This window comes from Gobius niger (genome assembly GCF_951799975.1).
Source record: "Gobius niger genome assembly, chromosome: 15".
NCBI lineage: Eukaryota > Metazoa > Chordata > Actinopteri > Gobiiformes > Gobiidae > Gobius > Gobius niger.
The window spans coordinates 21880729-21905697 of NC_136866.1; the positions used below are offsets into that span (position 1 = coordinate 21880729).

At 40.7% G+C, this 24969-nt stretch overlaps 1 protein-coding gene across 2 annotated transcripts; it reads left to right on the plus strand.

Annotated features, from left to right (window-relative positions):
* Positions 1-19548, plus strand: clic5b (chloride intracellular channel 5b). 2 transcript variants are annotated; one of them, XM_079572793.1, is made up of 7 exons: positions 1-275; positions 1789-2036; positions 13679-13788; positions 13917-14042; positions 14582-14688; positions 17139-17320; positions 18938-19548. In XM_079572793.1, exons 1-7 carry the CDS (start codon positions 71-73, stop codon positions 19100-19102), a joined length of 1143 nt encoding a protein of 380 aa, XP_079428919.1. In that variant the 5' UTR covers positions 1-70; the 3' UTR covers positions 19103-19548. The 2 variants fall into 2 exon arrangements, with proteins under 2 accessions (XP_079428919.1, XP_079428920.1); XM_079572794.1 differs by lacking the exons at positions 1-275; positions 1789-2036 and adding an exon at positions 8286-8491.
* Positions 19549-24969: the final 5421 nt, after the last annotated feature.

The following is a 24969-nucleotide window of genomic DNA, read 5'->3' on the forward strand; positions in this document are numbered from 1 at the left end:
GCAAGTGGAGCAGGAGAGGAGAGCGGACAGTCCTCGGGATAAAGAGCCCACATTTGAAACCGTGAGTGAAATGATCGAGCATGTGTACAGCGAAATACAGGTGCACGCGTCCGAGGAGGATGGGGATCGAAACGGCAAACACGACGGCTCGGCCTCATCGTCGTCCTCCTCCTCCTCGTCTGATGATGAAGATGGAGGGGCCAAGACAGAAACAGAAGTGGTGCTGGAGGTGACGCCGGAGATCCATGTGGAAACAGTGGTGGCAGAGATAAGTGGTAAGGATTGTTGTATCTATTTGAATATGATATTTTATTATGTAGTTATAGTTGATTGACTGATTGACCACTGAATGAGCTTGACCACGAGAACCTTAATTTGAGTAGTTAAGTTATTTGCCAATGGAATAGGAAATGTGTTTTCATTTAAAATATGAAAAGCCAGATCATTGTGCCTAAAATATCTTATTGGTCTTAAAAAACAGACTAATAGGCCTACATTTTTAGCCACATTAAATCGGCCTAGTACATTTTTTTTTCATTGGCAGATAGTTTAACTTTACTCAGTAACTCGTCCTATAACCGAAAACATTTGGGGCTCGAATCCCAGCTATTGTTGTGTCTTTGGGCAAGACACTTCACCCACCTCGCCTCCAGTGTCTGCATATACTGGTGTATGAATGAGAGTCTGAACGGGTGTGAGGTTCCTTGATGTACAGTGCTTTAAGAGCCTAATGTAGGTGGAAAAGCGCTGTATAAATGTGGGCATTCATTTGACAAGACAGAATTACTCATAAAGGATGAAATATTATTTAAGGGTAAATTAGTTTGGCCAAAATCAAAGCCTTAAATATCATTATGAGCATTAAGTTGGAATCACACTGGCAGTAGATCTATGTTTCATGGAAATTCATGACATTGCTCAACCATTTTTACTGTAGACCAATAAGGTCATTGAAAATACCAATATGATGATATAAACATAGTCAGTTTTTGTGTTCAAAAGCTGTCCGCTTTGTCCAATTTTCTTTTCTCTGATGAAATGTGTGCCAACCTAATTAAATATGCACTATGTTTTTCCGTTTGTGGCATTAGAATACAGGATTCGATTTAACCTGCTTCTGCCTGTATAAACCCTGTAACACTTCATCGTATCTAAGACACAAATGACAAAAAATAATAATATGATCGGTTCATGCAATTACAGTTTTAGTTTTTATTGAGAATCAAACTCTTAAAATTGATAAATATGTATTGTGCTTGTTTGTCAGAACACTAAAATTGTATAAAGAAAAACAGTAAAAAGTGAGAGCATCAGTTGGTCCAAAAAAGTAGGAGCAGGTGCTCTTCAGAGATCAGGTATAAAACTTGATAAACAGAAGGAAAAAAAGGATCTGAGGCATTGTGACTTACAAATTAAAAGTCCTTTATTGAAAGGACATGTCCACTAAAATGGTATTAGTTTGATAATATTCTATTTTACAGATCAAATAAATTATACTCTGATTGGGGCGGTGTCTTGGGACGGGGTTTACATTCAGAAAACAAACAGGGGGGAGTGTCAATGTTCTTTGAAAAGTACTTGGAGGCGATGTCATGTAGACTTTCTTGGAGATCACATCATTTTGATTTATTCATGTTCATTGCACTGATAGTTCACTTTTCTCCATGCTTTGTTGAATATGCCTGTTATTCATTTAGCTGCACAAACAAAGCCAAAGATTTACTCCATATTCAAAAGTTGTTCACCAAAAATGAATAATGACAAATGGACTCATCTTTGTGTCGCCAGTCAACGGTGACGACCACAAAGACGACCACGAAGAGGAGCACAAAGAGGAACAGAAAGCAAACTCGAGACGCTCGTCCAGCTCCTCATCCTCCTCCGCCTCAGAAGGAGATGAGGCACCCGTCACTCTGGAGGAAACGGCAGAACCTAAAGCTGAAGATCTCATCCAGACTCTGGAGATGACCACGCTGGACGAGAGCATCGCTGCAGCGGCCGATCCCACGCAGCCCGAGATCTCACTGTTCGTCAAGGTAAGCAAAGACTTTTTTTATTGTCTGTAGGCCACAGTTTGAAGACTTCATGGTCTCCTTTAAGAAACTGACCTCTGCACTTAACCCACCAGTGCCTTAGGACTTTACAGACCGTGATCAAAAACTCTCACCAACAACTCAGGATCTCCCAATTTTAAAATGTAATCAACCCTTATGATCATTTCTGGTTTAGAAATCTGGTTTATTTTAACATTTTATTTTTGCCCGGGGACTCATCTCTAAATCTTTAGCTAGAATTTAGTATTTACTCCATTAGGCATGTTTTGGGTTGATGTAGAGTAATGATGATCCTGTCACAGATGAGGCTGAAACCTTCTTTGTCTTTTTATATACACAAATGGAAAAGTAACAAAACAGTTTCTACTAATACTCTGCAAATACACAAAAAACAAATAACTGTTTTGATGTAATGGGGCATTTTCCCTTGATTATTTCACTTATTCTGAGTTGTTTCCGTCTCGTTTCAATACATTTTGTCTTTAATGGAGATTCATTTCTTTGCCAATGGGGTGAGAAAATTGGACTTGTCCCATTGGTTGTTTTACTTTCTTATTTCAAGTGAGATAAACCTTAGAACAAGCCATCAAGAAATGTCATCGAACAAGCAAAGTGTTCTTGGTCCGATCAAGAAACTGTTCGATTTAAGTCCTTTAAACCCACGCTTGATGTTTTTGTAGTGTAACTAAAGCCCTGGGACAGCATTAAATGTTTAAAATGTTGTATTATTGTGTAATGCTGGAAGACAACACTTACAATGATGATATAAAACATTCAAAAGGAGGATTTTATTGAACACTACAAGATGAAAGTCACTGCATTCATCGTGTGGACTGATCTATTAACTCCACACGTTTGTGCCCGTCCTCCAAAGAAAATGCAAATATTTTAAAGTGTTACGACATCCGCACAACCTGTTCGCGCTCGCTCGACTTCAATAGGTTCGGTTTGTAGCTACATGAGACTCTGAGGTGTTGGAGACAGCTCTTTACACCCAGCACCGAGGCCAGGAGGCTCCCCAAAGTCAAGCTCTGAAGTAAAACGTTTAGCTTGTGGGGAACATGTAACTGCACTTTCTGCTGCTCCTTCCCCGGAGAATACATTTTCTGATAACACAATGAAGAAAAGATGATATTTTAATACACTTTGGCTTCACTTTTTGGTCGTAGGGCGATAATTCGTAGCAGAGCTTGAAGTTGTCTGTTTTTGAGCGACACATTAACCTCATGTTCAATATCTTCCTCCTTGGGTTCACCTCCTGTGCGTAGTTTGAATATGACATTTTGCAGTAGTCTTTGTCATTGACTTTAATAATTAACTGCTCTACTGTGGAGCCAGAGAAGCCTGTGGGTCTGACTCCATGCCTGAGTAAATCCCATTGTGAGTGTTTGCTGTTTTTCTGATAGCGCTGCTCCCGACACTGTTCTGTATCGGGGGCAACAGACAAGGGTCACTTCGCAGATTAGCCCAGATTCAGTCAAAGCGACGAGTTAAGCCTTTTTTTTGTTCAATATGCTGTAGATCACATTGTACAAAGGTTGCAAATCATTTTCTGAGCAGTGATGCTATGTTCTTACCTGAGTTTAGACGAGTTGATGCGTACCTGTCTGGTCTTTGTGCGTGCCCGTGGAAGAGCTTGGTAGCTTCCAACTTCACCCCTGTTTGGAGATATAGGAATATTCTGGGAGAGGCCAAATGCTGACAACATCTTTGGTCATTTTGTGTGACTGAGCGCACGCACAAAGACCAGACAGGTACGTATCAGCTCGTCTAAGCACTGGTAAGAACATATCTCAGTATGGAAAAACGGTGGCCTGTTCCTTTAAATCCTATCAAATGGTAGACTGGGTGGTGACACACTCCAGTAATGTAGATTGCACAGTCACCAGGCAAAATGTTCCAAACCCTGGTTAAATTCCAACAAAGATTGATCTCAATCATCTAGGTAGATACAAGCCTTCTGTGTTGTGTCTACCTGGATGATTAAGATCAATCTTTGTGGTATCAGAAAGAACGTAAACAGGACACTATTATATCTTACTCTAATTGTGATAATGATTTGACAGACTTTTTCAATGACAAGTTTGCTCCTAGACTGTCCAATGATCTAATAATATAGTTTAGTGAATTTTGCACTTAAAGGAACAGGCCATAGTTTTTTCAGTTTTTTCCATACTGAGATATGTTCTTACCTGAGCTTAGACGAGTTGATGTGTAACTGTCTGGTCTTTGTGCAAATAGACCAAAGACGTTGCTAGCAGTTAGCTTCTCCCCGCATATTCCTATAGCTCCAAAGTGGGGTGAAGTTAGTAGCGACCAAGCTCTTCCTCGTGTTCCCTATTTAAATACAATTGCGTGAAAAGTTACACTATCCAAGCATCGCCTTTCAATATAGTGCCCCTTTTAATTGGCTTAGAAAATCAACATGTTTAAGTTTGCGTAACTATACTTGGATATTTAAAAAGGGGAAACGTGGAAGAGCTTGGTCGCTTCTAACTTCACCCCAGTTTGGAGCTATAGGAATATGCTTGGTGAGACTAAATGCTAACAACATCTTTGGTCTATTGACGTGACTGAGCGCACTCACAAAGACCGGACAGATATGCATCAACTCGTCTAAGCTAAGGTAAGAGGTGGCCTATCTAAAAGTTCAAAAGTACACCTTTTCCCACCTAGATATCGAGCTATCTGGACACATTACATCATGTCATAAATGATAAAAAAGCAAGGACACTTGACCTCACTACCCCCGCCCGGGTTATCTGTCCCCAAGGATCCTCCTACATTCTACCAAGGGTGGATTTCCCAATGGTTTACATTTTGCACAACTGCTCTATAAAACTTAGTTCATTAGTTTGACCTATGTGGCACAACATCACAAACAAGAGCACAACAGCCACTCATTGTGTGTTTGGTCTTATCAAAAAACATATAAATGTCAATCTCAGTATATTTTCTTTGATTTCTCACAATCACTATTTCCAGCTTTGTGACAAAAAGATAGAAGTCTGTCACTGTTTGATGTCGGAGTAAATCATTAGCCACAGAAGTGAGTGATTTCAGCTCCATAACCTCAGAACAAGGCCAAAAGACGAGAAAACCAGCAACGGGCGCCAACAGGTTCAACATTCGCCAAAACATTTCTCTAATGACGCTTTGAATTTTTTCACATATTTAATAAACAATTATGTGGGTGTTGTAATCGAGTGCTATAGTTGCTCAAATCCACACACCAACTTTAGTTTCACTGATACCATGGGTCAAGCAAAGTAGCAAAAAATGGGCTCAAACCAGGGGTGGATCTTGAAAAAAAATCACGGGGTGGCAAGCAGGGTCAGGGATCATTTCTGGGGCGGCAACACATTTGACAATGTTGAATGTTTATAGCGGGGGTACGCAAGTTCTGCTTGATCGCAAGACCATTATTTCCATTTAGATTCAGGCTGAGCCTCCTAAAATTATATACAAATAGTAGAATTGTCCTCAATATAAGTAGGGGGTTTCTGACTCAAGTGAAATTTTAACTTTTGTAAAAAAAAAAAACAACTCAAAAAATCATCATCACTCCAGGGGAGTTGGCACCTGGCTACTTATTTAGCCATTAAGTTGTTGTAATTCTTTGTCCTGTCAAAAAAGTACTGAGAGTGAGTCTCTGTAAGCACCCAAGTAGCTTTTAGAGCAGATGTGAGACATTACATGACATCAATGGGGTGGCAGCTGGGGTGGCAAGACTTTTTCTAGGAGTGCCATCCCTCTAGATCTGCCCCTGGTTCAAACAGTGCTCCTCTTTCTGTGCAGCAGCCTCAAAAAGTGTCACCAACCTTTTTTGCCCTGTGAACTACTGTTGTGTAACAAAAACGTCAGAGGGCTGGTCGTGCTAGTTAGAGCCAAGATGTTACTACAATACTATTAAAGAAAGTTGCAAAAGGGGTACGCAATACAAAAATGTATGAAAAATATATGAACCACCAATGTAATGAACCACTGTGCTATAACATGGGATCAGCAGCTATATAACAACACAACACAAAAAAATAAAAAGTCATCATTATTTACTTTTTCCCCAGCCCATGTCAGTTCCTATTACACGCCTATGGATGCTTTGATGTTTCGGAAAAGCAGCTACAATGAGCCTCGTCTTGCAGCAGCTTCATAATTGGCTGCATGTGTGCACATCTGCCAGAAGAGGGGGCTGCACTATAAATAGCAACAGCTTGATATATCTGCTCTGGCTGCCCCCGTCACTTCCCCCGCCGCTGCTGTCATTTGCAAGTATTTTCTGTATTACTCGTTTTAACTCCTATGACTTCATTTTCGACAATGTCCTACTTATACACTGCCAAAATTCCTGCATCAATAATTCACCGCTGCAATCCTCGGCGGGGCTTGAATATAACCTGTCGCCTGCTGTCAAAGCCAAACATGTGATGAACTGGCATTAAAAATAAATGCTCCTGCTGCTCACTTATTGAAATAGTAACCGGCGCACGGGCTCATCCCACATTTCAGATGGGAATATGAAGGGCACGGGTGTTGAATTTGGGAATGTGCTTCAGACTGAAATAGTAACATACAAATCTTTATTCAATTATCACGGCTGTCGGTGTGGAGTTTGTATGTTCTCCTCATCTCCTCGTCTTGGTGGGGTTCATCCAGGGGCCCAACATAAAACATGGTGACATACTGTAGGTGTCCTGGAACTGATTACAATTTGAAATTTTACTAATCATTGTCACATTTTTATGCTAAAATAGTTTTGCTGGTGGATTATTAAAGTTAAGTTTTGCTTTGGGCCTGATAAAGGTAGAAAAGCACCATATAAGTTGAGTCCATTTACCATGTAAACAGAGTTGCCTGCACTTGGGTGTCTCGTAGTATGAGGTTTAGATGCTTGAGGCTAAAATTCAAATATTTATGTATTAGTTTATTTGACAAGGACAAATGTGTCAGTATTAGCTGCAGAGCGGGTTTTGAGCTGTTGTCCCTGGGCAAGGTGTATGATGCAAACAACAATTACAAAACATATAGAAAATATTAAAAGTTGAGGCTCCATACACACAAATAACATAGCATCTGTTCAACTAAACTATCAACCTCTGTCAAAAAGGGTTATTTGTAGTAACCAAAATATAGTTATGAGTAATGGATGGAAACTAGCCTTGAGTGTATTTTCATTAACATGCTGTCCCATTAAAAAAAACACACACATCCCATGTATTCTTACAAGGTATTTTCTATTGGGCCTGTGTCTGTATTGTCCTAGTCTTGTGTTTTTATGTGTCGCTCAGCCAAGGATTAATTTGTACCTTAGTAGACAATACAATCACATCTATTCTATTTTATTGTACATTATAGGTGCACTATGCAAGTTTTTTTTTAGTTTTTTTATGTCATCCTGGTGGCCCCTACAGTGGGGAAAAAAGGTATTTGGTCAGTTCCCCATAGACTATCTATTGGAATTTGGTCAAATACTTTTTTCCCCCACTGTATATGATGCTTCAGGATCTATTTTAATTCAGGTTTTTTAGGATTTCTAGTAGGTTTTCAGACTGAAATCTATATGTAACCATGGATACGGTTCAATCAGCAGTGAAAACAATAAATAAATAGATCCAGGAGCGTCCTACAGGCCATCAGGATGGTAAGTAAAGGTGTTATGCTAACCACCCAAGCATCCGCTGGGTCACTGAAAGGTCAAATGTATATTAATGTAATTTCTTTTTTTACATAAAAGTTGCATAGTGCACCTTTAAGCAGCTCTGAATGGTAGTGGATCTAGGGATATTGTTAAATATTTCATGAACAAGAACACTATTTGTGTTACCATATAATTATTATTGACAACAATTGCAAGGCAGCCAGCCAGGTTTCCTCCGGGTGCTCCGGTTTCTCCGTCCTCCAAGAACATGCTGGTCAGGTAATGCCACTTTTCAATGAACTTAAAAGGACTCTCTCTCTCACACTCACAAAATCCCTAATCAAATCCACATTTGTGCTTGTGCTGGGAAAGTCCTCCAGTGAGATTATCTGTCAAGTTTAGCAATTTAGATTTTTTTTTTAACCAAGCCCATGCCACACACCGTCCCTGTAAAGTAGGGCGACAGTTTTTTGGTGATGCTGCTGCTGTGGGGAGAGAGGGCTGTGGCTCCTCCCCCTGCTTCGGACTGACACCTGTTTGGTCGCGTTTGTCACTGAGAGCTGGCCCTGCTGCCCATCTGTGCTAAAGCTAAATCAGAACAGAGCCACATCTACCACCTGGACCACTATCACTCCTCTGACTCCAAAGGTGGACATATCCCAGGGAAAATACCACAGGCCTTTTCCTACTGTACATTTGGAAGATGTAGAAGGAGACATTTTTAGTAGTGGGGGATAACTGGAGCAAAAGCATCATGTCAACAAACAGCCAAGACCCTGAGATTGAGCTTTTTGTCAAGGTAAGGCAGACTGAGAATGTGATCTTTTTTTAAAGGTTATTATGAGTGGAATTTGCACAGGGCTGTCAGCACCACTGAGCTCGGGACGGTATGTAACTCAATAGTGAGGCTAGTGTTACAGCACTGCAGACTCACTGATACTGAACCAGCGGCTGGTGATGAGATGCACCAGGGCGCCCTTTATACAAGATCATTTTAAGTGGGATTATATTACAGATTATACATCTTCTGAGCATTCACAGACACATGCCACATTAATTTATTTTACAAACTACAGTCCTTTCTACTGACAGCTCTTATTCTACTGTGAGAAAATCATCTTCATTGATTTATCCTGAGAAGACGTTAAACTTTGTGCCTGTTTTTCTTTCATGTTGGTAGATACAGAGGTTCATAACATACTACATTAATGAAACAAATGAGTGTCGGTACATTTGGCCTCCATCTGAGCCTATAACACCTGAAAAAGCATTTGTGCTCGGTTCAACGGTGAATACCCTTCCGCACGTTTGCTTTGTTTTGTTTTGTTTTGGCCCTGACACTGCAGCCCCAGAGACAGAGCTGTACCTGTGGGGCAGGTGATGTGGAAACAGCTGATGTGTTGTTTTGATGCACCGTCCCGGGTGATCCGAGTCTGCACCCTATAAAATAAATTATACTAAATATATCCCTGTAAACTGTTGGGATGTCACAGTGTCTTCGCTCTAACGTACTGCCATGCCGTAAAGCAAGCTATTTGTAAAAACTATTTCAGTGTTTAAATGTGGACAGTATAATTATCTATTGAAACAAGGTAGTAAAATTACTTCATTCTGGTGTCATTACAGCAAACAATTAGCACCAACTGATATTCAGTGAAAACTGTGATGTTTGTACTTTTCAGCCTTGTTGGTTGGTGTATAATTCATATTATGAATGTCCGTTCTTCTCATTGCTATGACTTAGATACTATATTCTGAGATGTAAATGCTTTTTACCCCCAGGAATGGTTTGTGTCACTCCAGTGCTGTAATTAGAACCCATTTGTGCCCATAATATTTCAGAGAAACTGAAATAGCTCAGCATTTACTTAAAGAGACTAGATGCAAGTTGGCCATTTTATGCTCACTACTGCCACCTCAGGTCATACGTGTAACTGCACCTTCTATATTTAGCTTGTGCATGACGGCACTTCGGACCTGAAGTAACAACTTTTTTTAGTGACAGTGCAGGATTTTAGAGGCAGTTGTGGTGAACAGGTCTGGGCTCATTCTACACATTAGGACATGGTTGGAACATGTAGGGGGATGAAAATACTTAATTTTAAACTCCATATAGTCCCTTTAAGCCTCATTCACATGTGCGCCCCCAGCAGGCTAAAGTTCTGGTAAAGTCAGGATTTTTGGAAGAAAACCCTGGCTTTACCAGGACTTTAGCCTGCACTCATGGGTTGGGGGTCGCAGAACCATTTGCAGTGGGTCACGACTCTTTCAATATTAATCTTCTATGAACACATAGAAACATCTGAATGTGTAAAAATGACAGTGTTGATAATTCCAGTTTTATAGATTTATTTAATGGTCACTCAACACTAATTTGTGGGGAAAATACAGTATTTCACCTGATGTATAAAAAATGTGATTCTTATTAAATCATTCTTATTGCCATCTGAGGATTATGGTGGGTCCTGACTCCTGACTGCATCCCAGTTGAGCACCACTGACTTAAAGCCTTCAGTCCCAGCTCCGTATAGCAGCCTATATACTGTTGTTGTGCTTTTGAGAGAATATGGCGTTTGAGTGAGTGATTGGTGAGGCTATGGTGCAAATTGGTCAGTCGATCCTAGCGTAACTGTGGCTACAGAAGTCACTTACCACTGAGGGATCATTTACCAAGCATTCGCTCTTTTTCACATCAGATTAAGGGCCGTACTGAATATTTGGAGCAACATGACCACAAATAGCTACAGTATATGCAATATTTCAGGTGTCTTGATAAATAACCCCCTGAGTGTAGAGTGAGTTAACGATGCATGTTAATCCGACTCTGAAAGCTCCATACAAAGCCATGATAACCTCTGATCAGTTTGTAAGAAGATACTTTCATTGCGTCCATTCACTTGTTGCCATCTTACTTTCATATTATTCATCGGGTGAAGTGGGTCCCTATAACATAATAGGTATAACATAACATAACTCTGAATGCACAGGGCGCTCATGTGAAGCAGCATTGTCCTTACCCACCCTCTGTGCACACGCAGGGCCTGTGTGTGTGGCAGCTTCTCGATCCCGAGTGTCCATTCTCTGCCCCCGTGTATTGTGTTACCGTCCGGGCCGCACGCTGCCGAGCCAAAACCACAACAAAGCAAACACGTCCAGTGACAGCAGAGGAGTTCAATGGCCGCCGCGCATACAGACAGCTCAGCTACTTTTAGAAACACAAGTCACTCTCTGGTGTTTGCTCGGAACTATTTATTGTGCGGTGCACGGACTGGGGGCATTCACTTGGAATTGTACACAACAATATTACGAAAATGATTGTGATTATTACTGCATAAAATCCGAAATGACAAAGGCTGCAATTATTAAGGGATATCTGTGAAGAACCTAATATGTAAACGTCCATGTGATCCAACTGTAGTTAAAACTTCTAAAAAAGGTTACGTTCAGACAGAAATGCTTGTGGTTTTGTGTTGAGCATAATGTTCTCTCTAATGCTAATGCTTCTGGACATGTTTAAAATGCACAATTAAAGAAGAACAAAGTGACTTGTTTACCTTAGTAAAACCTTTTCGTGTCCCTCTAGGGGTAATACAAGTGTTAATAATGAGATGATTGGGGCGTCTTTCATCTCTCATCTCTGGCCAGAAAACACACTCAATACACACTAATAGAATCACGAAGAAGAAGCTAACAAGCTAACGGGCAAAGCTAACTGCGGGCTAGCACCACTTAAACAGTATTTACAGCCAAGTTTGAGTGAAAAAAATGATATCCATTGTGTAATTGGATGTACAATATCCCTCTCTCCCATTGTCTTTTCTGTCAGCGTAGTATTTACTCTCACGGACAATTAATAAGTGAAAAACTGCAACATGCTACGACACCTGCAGTGGCACTTATGAGCTCTAAGGGCATGAGTTACTTTGTTCTGCTTTAAAGTTCGAGGAAAATATCGCGATAAACGAATAAATATTATTGACTCTAAAGATAAAATGCATTAACATGCGCGACCAATTAAACCAACAAATAAATAAATAAATACTAGATACTGTCAATGCTCAGCTTAATCATATCCATTATATTTCATGCTTCAATGAATATGAAATATAATGTAACCCAATTTGTTACCCAATCAAGTTTTACAAAGAAAACAAAGGTCGATATAGTAATTATCGTGACAGCCCCAATGCGAAGCATAGTTTGCAAACTGCTTGTCGAATAATTACAATTGCATAAATCCAACTAGCCCTTTATGTCCATTTCTATATTTGACCCACTCTTAAACATGCTTATCTGAACCATTTGTATCATTATCTTTTAATCTATATCTATTCAACCAAATTGCACAGCCCTTAAACATCTACCACGCTAATCTCTTCCTGCAATTTCCACTGAGCCTATCCACGTAAAACAAAAAATTTCCAATGTGGTTTGCCACATTGGAAATTTTCTACAAACTGAATGCAGCCCGAGCTCTGTTTGTCTGTCCTGTGACGCCGGAGGGTTCAGCCAGAGCGGTGTGACCTGTGCCGAGTCCCAGGGGCCAGTGAACCCTCTGGAATCATATGTATAATTGAGTTGGGAGGATCGTGTGTCGTGTGTTCATACCGATACACTTCCTCACCGCCGCTGCACCGCTACACGATGCTGCGGAAGTGATTCTATCTTCACGTGGAAGATACTGGAGGTTGTGGTGGTTAAATTATAATGTGCTTTTGTCAGAACAAGCCAAACAATTAAGGCCCGACACTGCTGGTCAATAAGTGCTTTATGAAAGGATTATTGTTTGATTTAACTGCTACAATATACATAATTCTACTGCATAATGTAATTGCATGAAGGAATGTCGGCTCCAGGTACCTCTTAATTTACTATTTTATACGAATACATTGTTTAGCTCTTTCTGGACTCTAAAAGACACTTTTCATTTCATAATTCATTGTGTGGCCACTATTGTTAACTACTGTATACCTGCCCCTCCAGTGGCTCTCGCCTCACAACAAGAAGGTCAGGGGTCGATCCCGGACCCGGCGGGGTCTTTGTGTGAGTTTTGCATGTTCTCCCCATGTCTGCGTAGGTTAAATATATGTACAATAACTCTGAACTCTCCTGATAAAAAGATTCTGTAGGACTTTTCGGGTTAATTAAAGGTAGAAGCTAAATATTATTTGCACATTGGGACGGTGGTTGAAATGTCTTGCCCAAGTGCACAACAATAATCTGCACATGAAGGTTGGGTTTGTACCGTCAACATCCTGCTATGTCCCGCTCTACCATCTGAGCCACAGTCATGACAGTGCATATTAAAGGGGCTAGATAAGTGGGTCATTTTATGCTCACTATTGCCACCTCAGGTCCTACGTGTAACTGCAGCTTCTATATTAAGCTCGTGCATGACGGCACTTCGGACCCGAATTATCACTTTTTTGAGTGACAGTGCAGGATTTTAGAGGCAGTTGTGGTGAATAGGTCTGGGCTCATTCTACACCTTAGGTCATTGCTGAAACATGTAGGGGGAGGAAAATACTTAATTTTAACATTTTTAAACTCTGTATTGTCCCTTTAATGGACAATTTCCACACCACCATTGTGTCCTTGGGCAAGACACCTGTGTGTGTGAATATGGAGGTTTGAGGCAGTTTCCCCCATTAACCTGAGGTCTGTGCTGCCCTTCAGTTGCCCACTGCTCTCTGGTTTCCAGAGACACTGATTGAAGGGGAAAAGGCGGAGGACAAACCGTCCTTCAGGAACAAGGAAGTGAACAAATACAAAAATACAAAAAGTGTTAAGTTTGTTAATGTGTCGATGTTTGTGCCTATTGCGTAATGGCTGTCACATTTTTCTTTCCCTGTTCCAAGGAAACTTGCGCAATTGAGTTGATTGAGCCAGAGGCATTATTATAATTTCTGTTTTTAAAATAAACAGACCGAATTTCTAAGGGAATAATTTGTAATGAGCGCTCTATATTGTCTGGCTGTGTTTGCAGGCGGGGAGTGATGGAGAAAGCATTGGAAACTGTCCGTTCTCTCAGCGTCTCTTCATGATCCTGTGGCTCAAAGGAGTCGTTTTCAATGTCACCACTGTGGACCTTAAGAGGTCGGTCAAAACAAATTATTAATGTAAACTAGTCAAAACTGTTCAATATCAAAATAATGTGGAGGTTACTCATATCATATCATAGTAGAACCATAGGATTCACTGCTGGATCTGTCTGTTCTCTGCAGAAAGCCAGCGGATCTGCACAACCTGGCCCCTGGGACGCACCCTCCCTTCCTGACCTTTAACGGAGAGGTCAAGACCGACATCAACAAGATCGAGGAGTTTCTGGAAGAGACGCTATGTCCGCCAAAGTAAGTCGTCCTGAGATCGGGCACTGACTAAAACATACTGTAGCTTTGGTCTGTTCCTCAGTAGTGCTCGAGTTTTGCATTTTCATAATGATCATTTGACGTGTAACTTGAAGGCGAACATTCTCCCACTGAGAATGAAAGCTGAAAGGTTTTCTCACGGTTTGCTCTATGGCTTTTTATGTCAGTCGATGTGGAAAATGTTTCGCTCCATTTAAAGATGTACAGCCATATTTAAAGATAATGACGTGCCCCGTGTTGAAAAGGCAGACGGCTGTATTTTTTCCTCACTGACAGTCTACAAAGAATTACAGCCAATGAGTGAGCCGTCGCGGAGAAAAGGGCCAGATGACCTAAATCTCTCTTTTATTGCCTGCAAAGTTTTTTACATTACAAATGGGCCTCGGTGTGAGAAAACTCGGAGGGCGGGCGGCCAGCGGTGGAGTTTGTCTAACATGTTTTCAAAGCGCAGACAGAGCTTTTAGTCCAGGTGTTAATGCCATCCAGATGCTGAGACTGCCCCCTGTCCCGTCTGCGCTCAGGTATCCCAAACTGGCGGCGCGGCAGAGGGAGAGCAACACGGCTGGGAACGACATCTTCGCCAAGTTCTCCGCCTTCATCAAGAACACCAAACAGGAGGCCAACCCGGGTGGGCTGCTCACACGAGACACACACCAACATTACTCACTCGGAGGGAAATACAGATGCACTTTTATAGGCTTTCTCCACTAGGCTGTAGCAGAGGCCTGTTCACAGGGGGGCCTTCACTTTGCTCTGCTGCCATCTAGTGACGCCAAATAGGGTTTCATTCAGTTAAAATATGGGATTGTATGAATGTTTGGGCTGAATCAGGTCTGAACTACTCCAAAAGAGGACATAATATATTAATAACATTGTCAAAATAAAATTAACAGAGGTTAAAACTGCAGAGGAACCCACATACATCTATAACATTTTCTCCAGTTTGTCATTACCCAAATCTAAAATCTTCTTGAAAAAAGCATCACAAAAGCTACACAAAATGAGATGGAAATGACGATGAAAGCCCAACAAAAAAAACATTTAAAAAGATGAAAAAATCCACAAAGAAATGACAAGAAAGTGATGAAAAATGAAGCAAAAAAGTGACAAAAGAACAAGAAAAAAGCCACAAAAGAGTGATGGAAAAGGTAAAAAAAACAAAAGACATCAACAACACAAGGAAAAAGATCGACTTATGTAAGGTCGGCTTAACTGGAAAAAATGTGCTCGGTTCAGGTAGGGGTTAAGAGATTAAATATCCCTCAGCTGTATCCAGGACAGTGAAGTAAAATTAAAGATTACATGTTGTATATGTCAATATCAAAATATCAATGTCAATATCAAATGACAGTGTTCAAAGAAACAAACCAGATTTTAAGTGTTTAGCGTCTGAAAATATTATAAACACTGATTACATTTTACAGTGGCGGTCCCAAGTTGTTGGTCATTTGATTTCGGGGGCTGTGACCTGAAAACTTTGGGAACCCATGCATTAGAACAACCAAGTTTTTATTACTGACTGGGGTTGGGATGTATGAGTAACAATAAAACATGTTTGTGTTTTCAATTCTATAGGCAAAGAAAACAAATAAATGAATGAACTGGCAAGCTAATTTAAGAATTACTTGCTTTTCAGGACAGTGGCCTTTGTAAAGGCCTAAACTTGAGGTTTATAGACATAATAAGACCCCAAAGAGACATGATATTTTAAAGACTCTGCTGAGGATCTTATAAACTGTGGTGAATAATGAATATGTGTTATGAATAATTTTGTCCTTAACCTCTTAACCCCCACCTTAACTGAGCACTTTTTCTTCAATTCGGCTTTACCTAAGTGTATAAAGGCATCTTGGGGGAAAAAAAGTCAAAGCGTTGCCAGAGTGACAAAAAAGGCAACAAAAAGCAACAAAAAAGCGTTGGAAAAAGTGGCAAAAATGTGTTAAAAAAGTGACAAAAATGTGATGGAAAAAGTAGCAAAATGTGATGAAAAAATGGCAAAAATGTGATGAAAAAGTGTCAAAAATGTGTTAAAAAAGTGACAAAAATGTGATGAAAAAGTGACAAAAATGTGTTAAAAAAGTGACAAAAATATGATGAAAGTGACAAAAATATGATGAAAAAGTGACAAAAATATGATGAAAAAGTGACAAAAATGTGATGAAAAAGTATCAAAAATGTGTTAAAAAAGTGACAAAAATGTGATGAAAAAGTGACAAAAATGTGTTAAAAATGTGATGAAAAAGTGTCAAAAATGTGATGAAAAAGTGACAAAAATGTGATGAAAAAGTGACAAAAATAAGATGAAAAAGTGACAAAAATATGATGAAAAAGTGTCAAAAATGTGTTAAAAAAGTAACAAAAATGTGATGAAAAAGTGGCAAAAATGTGATGAAAAAGTGACAAAAATGTGTTAAAAATGTGATGAAAAAGTGGCAAAAATGTGATGAAAACGTGGCAAAAATGTGATGAAAACGTGGCAAAAATGTGATGAAAAAGTGACACAAAATGTTTTTAAAAAGTGACAAAAATGTCATGAAAAAGTGGCAAAAATGTGTTAAAAATGTGATGAAAAAGTGGCAAAAATGTGATGAAAAAGTGACACAAAATGTTTTTAAAAAGTGACAAAAATGTCATGAAAAAGTGGCAAAAATGTGATGAAAAAGTGGCAAAAATGTGTTAAAAATGTGATGAAAAAGTGGCAAAAATGTGTTAAAAATGTGATGAAAAAGTGGCAAAAATGTGATGAAAAAGTGGCAAAATGTTTTTAAAAAGTGACACAAAATGTTTTTAAAAAGTGACAAAAATGTGATGAAAAAGTGGCAAAAATGTGATGAAAAAAGCTAAAAAAAAAAAAAAGTGACAACAACACAGCAACAACGCAAGGAAAAAGATCCATTCAGATAGTTTTGTAGGTCTTAGCTTTCAAAAGAGGCATGACACTGATCTAGAGGGTCCAGTTGAGAAACTTAGATTTGGGTAAAGCCGAAGTGGAGAAAAGGTGGGGGTTAACCTGGATTCATATCTGATCATCTTCAAAGGTGCTGTGTTAATGTTTTGCGTGTCCACCTGTGTGTTTAGTTCTGGAGAAAGGCCTGACCAAAGCCCTTCAGAAGCTGGACGACTACCTGACGAGCCCGCTGCCGGAGGAGATCGACGCGGACAGCATGGAGGAGGAAAAGGGCTCCAGCCGACTCTTCCTGGACGGGAACGAGCTGACTCTGGCCGACTGCAACCTGCTGCCCAAACTGCACATAGTCAAGGTACAGCTGAGGAAATATATGCTTATCCTACGGGTCGCGCCGGCTGCCAAGAGCCGGGGTGTTCTGTCGTGATCCTACACAGAGCCAAAAGCCCTTTCTATACACATTATCCCACAAGCTATATAATGTTACAGCAAGTACAACTGACTAATTATGATGGATGTCATTTCGAATTGTACCACATTCAAAGGCCGTATTTGAATTAATGAGACCCAAGTTTTGACTTTGGTTATTTTGATTGGACCCAAGTCCGAAACGAAAAAACTGATGTGTGACAGCAAAAAAATTTCAATAAATGTAGCTACGGGGGACGAACAGTGCGATACATTAAAAGTCGCAGTTATTGGGAAGTGAAATGTTCCAATTATGACAATTTGTGATGCTACAGTGACCACTGAGCCACTGCCACCAAATGAGTTTAGTCAGTGTTTATTTACATTAGTTAAGTCTTCAACTGGACTTCATAACCAGCTTGATAACCCAGTTTGATGAGAAGAGGCAAAACCCAGTTGATGACTTTGAATACCTTTTCTTCAATGGAAAATTCGAAGAAAAGGTAGCTAATGCAAACTGCGGTAGTCAATTCTATTAAAATCAAGATCTGTCTCTACAACAGCTAAAGTTTTCAAAAGTAGTTATAAGGACTGTAGTCAGCCACTGCCCCTGACGGTTTGCCCCAGCATAAAAAAAATAAAGTAAAGGATTCGTTTTTGAAAACAACTCACAAATATGAGTTTAGTAGCCGGTGTTAGCGACCTTTATTTTGAAATATATGCACAGTGGCACCAAATTTACACTAGTTACCAATTATCATACTAGCAACTTACTACAACCTTTATTTTTTGGATCTGGACATTTATTTTGAAATTTATGTCAAGATATGACGATTTATGGATAGTACTATTTAAAAGCTTCAACAGGCTTCACTGTATTGCCTGGCCTGCCAAACTACATGCTTTTTCATAGATATTCCAAAGATATATAGTCTGGGAGCAAGCATAATCTCAACGATTTCCCGGTGGGCGTGATTGGCAGACGGCATCAACCAATCAGAGCATACGTCGCTGCAACAAGCGCCAGGAAGCCTTTTCAAAAACGTCCTTATTTACGAGGAACGCTTCGACCGCTGTTTCTTGCTCCTGTTTCAGGGAGGCCAGGCAATTCACTGTATTGATCACTGTAGTGACACAAAATTGGCACCAGTTATCAATTAATAAATTTGCAACTCACTACAACCTTTATTTTTCAGGTCTTTTGAAATCCCCACCAAAATATAATAATTTATGGACATTACTCTTCAATAGCTTCTACAGTTTTCAATGTAGTGACACTAAATTTACACCAGTTAGCCATTATTATACTAGCAACTTTCTACACCCTTTACTTTTAACCCTTTACAGAAATCTAAAAAACCTGATCTTGAAGCGTCATAAGAGCCACCGGGAAGGAAAGTAAAGGCGCTGAGCTAACGACTCATGCAGTTACTGGGTCACTGAAAGGTCAAAGACGCACTAAAATGAGCTTTTTCCTTTACATAAAAAGTTGCATAGTGCACCTTTAACGTAAAAAAAGTAGGATTTCGATAACTCGGCGTAACTTGTAATCTCCCTCTTGTAGGTCGTGGCAAAGAAGTACCGAAACTACGACATCCCCTCTGAGATGCACGGCGTGTGGCGCTACCTGAAGAACGCCTACACGCGAGACGAGTTCACCAACACCTGCGCCGCCGAGGCGGAGGTCGAGAGCGCGTACAAGGACGTGGCGCGGCGACTGGCCAAGTAACGCCAACCAGCTGGTCCAAACACCAACCGAAAACAACAACAAACTCAGAAACACTTTCCGGACTGTCCTCTGCACCCCGCACAGAACAAAAAAAACATATACATGGTGTCTGGTACAGCGCCAATGATGGTTACAGAACTTATTGTTTTCAGAGTCTGGAATGTGATGATGTTCCTCTCTCAGATTAGCTTGGCCTGTCTCCTATTATCTCCTCAAGCTCCATCGACGTGATTGACAGATGGATTAACCTATCAGAGAAACACATGGTCGGCCCTATAGATACAGATGGAAATAGCGGAAAATTACGTCTCTTTCACCAATTACTCCACCACTACTTTAGCAAATGCCTAATTACGGATGTAGTTTCTACCAAATAAAGATACAGAGTCACAGAGAAGGACAAAGTGGTTGAACGGCCCACATTTGTTCATATAACAGGTAATGCTAATCATAAAGCTAATGTTATCTTAATGCTACATGCTAACACTAGCTTCAAGTGCTGTTTTTTCCACTTCTATTGGAAAAAGAACCTTCATTAGGACTCGATTTTGACTTGACTTTATTTATGCTAAACAAGATCAAGGATCTCTATAACAGGCTTCCATCCCCCTCGCTTGGCCACGCCCCCTAGTATGGCACGCCTGTATCTATCAAAACAAACATGGCTTCTTGAATGAAAAATGATGAGCAAAAATACTTTTTCTATTGACAGACACGATTACATATTTACTCAAATCAATGTCAAATATACTAATCTCGATCAGTTTTTAGAGTACAGAAGTCTGAGAAACAGCGCCATCTTCTGCCAGATCCACAGGTGAACCACTAAACTCTGATGAGAGAAGTCATAACGTTCATTCTGAATGATGCAGGATTTGAGAGAGCATTTGAGAGACGGGTTACAAGTTTGCATCTGTGATTGGATTGAGTCAAAACTTCTCAAAGATTATTATTTTCTCCTGGTTTCGAACAGAAAGTAGGAGGAGCTGTCAGGCCAGGCTAGTCTTAAATCGTTTTCCTGCGTCGATTATATGGTATTTTTATCAGAACTTTTCAAAAGCGAAATCCAAAATGCTGCTATATTTATCCAACAACAACAACACAATATTGCCACTTTTTTATTTTATTTTTCCTGCTCATCATCTCTATAAAACACTACAGGAGAAAACAAGCATAGTACAGTGATCACAAAAATGGCTTCCAAACATAATCGTCTCATAATTGACTCAGCTTTTTACTCACGCTGATCTCAGTGCAAGTTATTTATTCTTGAGACCTCAAAAGCCAGCACTGACTTCAATATATATATAATCTAGTGCAGGCTGTTACCATTTTTCTGCTGTTGATTGATGCTAATTGTTTACAGAATAGACTTTGTGTTCGAAGCTGCTGAAGCCATGCTCCCATTTTCTCAAACTCAGCAGACGATTTACGATTTCGAGCAGTTAATTTTAAAGATATATGTGCATGTGAGCACCCTCTACTGACCGCAGGGGAGATTACCTACGTTAAAAACAAGTTACAAGTAGTTTTAAGCTGTTTCAAGTGCAGAATGGCACCAGGGTTTGATGAATGAACTGAAAAATGCAGAAGACACTTCCTAGTCCAGGAAATACAGACCGTTTCAGCAGAAGAAATGAAGAATGAGCCACTGTCACATGATAGAAAAATGTTCTGATGCTGATAATGATAATAGTCAAATTGCAGATGTAGATGGGAGCAGAGTAGCCATGTCTCCGCTCTCAAGCTTAGCAGACAGTTTAGTCTGAAAGGATCATTGTCAATGATTTGTAGCTAATGAGAAAAGGGCTTTCCTGCTCAACTTTCTATATGTTTTGGTTTGGATATCCAAAATCCAATGTCTCTCTCTGCATATGAAAAATGTGCCTATATTTGAATCCTAATCCACGCCAAGGGCACTGATGGATTTTGAAAAATGGCAGCCACAGAGGAGACATTTTGTGTTACCTCCAGCTATTAGTGCTCAGCCCGAGTATTGGTTTTGTCTTAAGTTACGCTTGATATTACAAGAGAGTATTTATTTAGCAGCACAATCAGGCCTGATTAGCCATTAGCGCCGCGTTGAAAAGTGTCTTCCAGGCCCTGGTCCACTCTGGTCCGCAGCCCTGCCCTCCAGCCCTCATCAAATGCACATTTCCTCCTTTAGCGTCCAAAAGTTCAGCAGATCCGTGGTCCGCGGCGACGATGGAAACGAGTCTCGGGAACTTATCGTCTTTGGCTCGGAGTCAGGCTGCGACTATGGCCGAGACTTCCTTTAAGAGGCAGAACGCTCTTGTGTGGTTTGGACAAACGCATGATATGAAACCGGAGCATGACGTCTGAGAGGCTCGCTCATTGAAAAGCTCTACAAATAAAATAATATTTTCACAGATCGACTGGTGCCTCTGTCTTTCCTTGCAGAAGGTGATCAATCAATACTGATACCCGATCACCGGGAGAGGTGAGCTTTTTTAGTCTGATGTCTGGTCTGGAGCAGTGTTTCCCAATTGGTAGGTCGGGGCTTTAAAGGGGAACACATCGTGGACCTTTGTCAAAAATGTTATCAATAGTGTGGATAGCAGTGGTAGCCAAAGGAAACAGCACTAATACTAACACTATTTTGATCATGTATAAAAATAAGAGTCTATTAAATGTTGGTTTCATGTGAAATGGGGAGCTAATTTTTCCAAGATGAGACATAATTGCCCCCAGTTGTGGTTTTTAAGTCGAAAAATGGGGATGATTTCAGCAAATAAAAACAGGCTTTTGCCACTGATTAGCGTTTAACTGAGCTAACCATTTAAATTTGTTGTCAAGCTAAACTTTACCTAAAATATTGCGTGCATTTTCTTTTTGCTAGAATTGATGTCAGACATTACTCTCGCAAATAGGTTATTCTGAGGATGTCAGCTCATTCTTAACTCAAGAAAGCAGTAACCAAAAGGCTCACATTAGACGATAAATGAACGAATCTGCTGATTTCCGCAGTCAGGTGAGGAAGTCGGGAAGCTTGTTTTGACCCGAGTTCTCAAGTTGTTTTCCCCCAGTTGAGCGAATGTTCATGAATGCAGTAACAGACCCCTTTCCTGGCTACATCATTACATCGACAGGAAGTAATCAGCTGAAAGACTAAACCAAAACTTGTTCAGTTCTGTTGTAACACAAAATCATGCAGAAAATCAATGTGAGCGGAGTTACCATATTTGGTTCCATGCCCTTTAAGTGGTAAGAAAGGACAAAAGGTTTATGAGACATACAAAACGTACTGTCATGTCTTGGGGGTGCTGGTACTCAGGGTATTTTGTGATGTTGATGTAGAAATGATCACACAGCGGGGTCAGTCACCTCCAGTATTGTTTGCCAAAAAGTTTTACTAAAGAAAAATAACTTTTCAGTGAACAGGGCATATGATCAAATATGGTGCCTGGCTTTTTCATGCTATAATTTCACTTATTTCACTGCGTCCTCCAAAACCAACACATATATCATCACTTAGCACAATTATTCCCCAATAAAATGTGTGAGTTTTATCAACTTACCATGGTTAGTTTTCATGTTATGTAAAGAAATGTACCATGAGTTTAGCCAGACTTGGGTCTTTTTCAGACTTCAGAGAAAACAGGAAGTTGAGAGCGCGCCTGGTCTCTGCTGATTGGTCAAATGCCACAGTAGTGGGATCTGTGATGTAAGGGGATCTCTTCTGATTGGGACTACAGGCTTTATTACCTTACTGATGTGCAGTAGGCCATATGCAAAGTGTGCTATAAAGGGTTAAAAAGCCGTCCTGTTGTATTTTTAGGTGCAAGAATAGGAGGAGCAACATTCTGGACTGAAAATGAAAGTTTCCTCTGATACATCCAACAACAGTAAAGTGATATACCACCTACACAATGTCAACAAACAATTGAAGGGTCTACAGAAAATTAACTTATTTGAGCCACGTTATAATATGTATACACATTTTATATATCTGGAGGGACTGGTGCTTTGATTCAAAATCACATTTTCAGTCCAGCTCCCTCTTCCGCACGCCAGCCCGCACTTCGATGTACGTCACACGGAATATCCCATGAAGTTCTCGAGTCCAGACATCTTCACCAAACCTGTTCTGGACCTGAAGTAGAAGGGGTTAAGTGCCTGGGCTGATCAAATCCAGTGGCGCTCGGGTCTGTTTCTCCATTGCCGAGGAGAGGGGAAAAAGGCAGCGATGGAGTGATGACCGCTGACAGCCTTAAATAGAGGCTTCCATGCCAGGGATCAAACGGCGTCCCTCTCCTTCGCTCTCTCATTAAGACGGAAAACCCGCGCGCCGCCATCCGATCCGTCTCCACTTTTCCTCAAAGGAGTCTCACTTGAAAGATGTGCGCCTGTCGGATTTACAATGGTGGGCGCGCGGTGTTTACTGAGACGCGGCCGTGCCAGAAACAACAGTCAAAGAAAATAAATGGAGCCTGCCTTGTGTTTCCACAGGAGTAAGGCAATACGGAGTGAGACTTGTGCCTAGCTGTTTGGTAATTAGTACCTAAACATCCCCTGTCCTTGAGTCCCAGCGCACCCATCCAACATTTCTGCGCGCGGGATAATATACAGAGGAGCATTAACGTCAAACACGTCTGCTCTGAGGCCTGGCACGCCACATTAATCTGCTCTTAGGGTCCCGGTGCATGTACTGTATGTGTGGAGCAGCGGTGGCGCGGGGCCTATAGGCTGACGACGGCTCGCTCTCACGCAGACGCAGCGCAATTTTATGGCCAGGTTTACGAAACCTTTGCAGCTCGGGCATAAATTCTGTAAATTGAGTCTTGCTTTGAGACCTAAGCTGATTAAAACAAACTATGTGTCTGCCATGTGAGGACCTACCACATGCACACGCTCCTGATCCAACGCAAGCCCCAAGACCCTCGTCGGAAGAAATACGGCCCCGAAGACCTAACGGCCCTGCTCGCTCGCTGCAGAAGTTGCACCGCTGGGAGCCGCACATGTGTTTCACTTTCTCCTCACTTCTGGCTATTTCAGTCGACGTGCTGTTTATTTAAAGGGTTGTACGCGTAGTTTTAGAGGCGTAAAGGTCTTCGAGTGCAGCGTGTGGTTTACTGCGGCCGCATGTTCCATGTTGAGGGAGATATAACATGTAGCACGGTGAGTATGCTAATGTATCACGCTGCACTGTGAACAACAAAGCGCTCAGGAAGAGTAGAGCCGTGGAGACCTCAGCGGTAAAATCACTACATGAAGAAACTTGAGCTCTGTGATGATGATAGCAATTTATCTAATTAAATGAATCATGTTAAAAGCCACACAGCGTAACATTTCACCCAATACATGCAATTAATGCCAAAAAAAGCCTTCATTTTATTACAGATATTATCATTGTTGAAGCATGTGTATATGATTTTTTGCATGTCCAGCTCCTCTCCATGGAGATGCTGACTAAAGCAGCCAAATATGAGATCGAACGCCACTATTCACCTTTTTCCACCCCGCCCACTTTTGCCTCTTTTTGCCTTGTCTTGGCACTTTTGTTGTATTGACACTCCCGTTCATTGAAACGGAGAATAAGGAAAATATTTGCCGGTAAAATCTGATGTTTCGCAGATTGATTTGTGTAAAATGTCCAATGTTCTCTTGCACCAACATGTCAACACTGCACCGTTTCTCTCTGCGGCCTAAAATCGGCTTTGTAGCTGATTTTATCTTGACTTCTCCTGTCCTACGTTAACTGATAGGAGAAATGGGGCGGGCACAATTCATGACGGCGCCCACACGAACTTCCGGAATAAGGTGAATTCCTGGAACAAAATTTGTTTTGTGCTGTAGTATATTGTAAACACAGACATTTGTGGGAAAGACACTGTTGATAATTGCAA

Bases quoted from the DNA above. Each gene is read 5' to 3' on its own strand.
- clic5b (XM_079572793.1), top strand. From the start codon at position 71: ATGATCGAGCATGTGTACAGCGAAATACAGGTGCACGCGTCCGAGGAG. The intron at 276-1,788 runs GTAAGGATTGTT...TTGTGTCGCCAG, and splicing joins AGTGGTGGCAGAGATAAGTG to TCAACGGTGACGACCACAAA. The intron at 14,689-17,138 runs GTGGGCTGCTCA...CTGTGTGTTTAG, and splicing joins CAAACAGGAGGCCAACCCGG to TTCTGGAGAAAGGCCTGACC.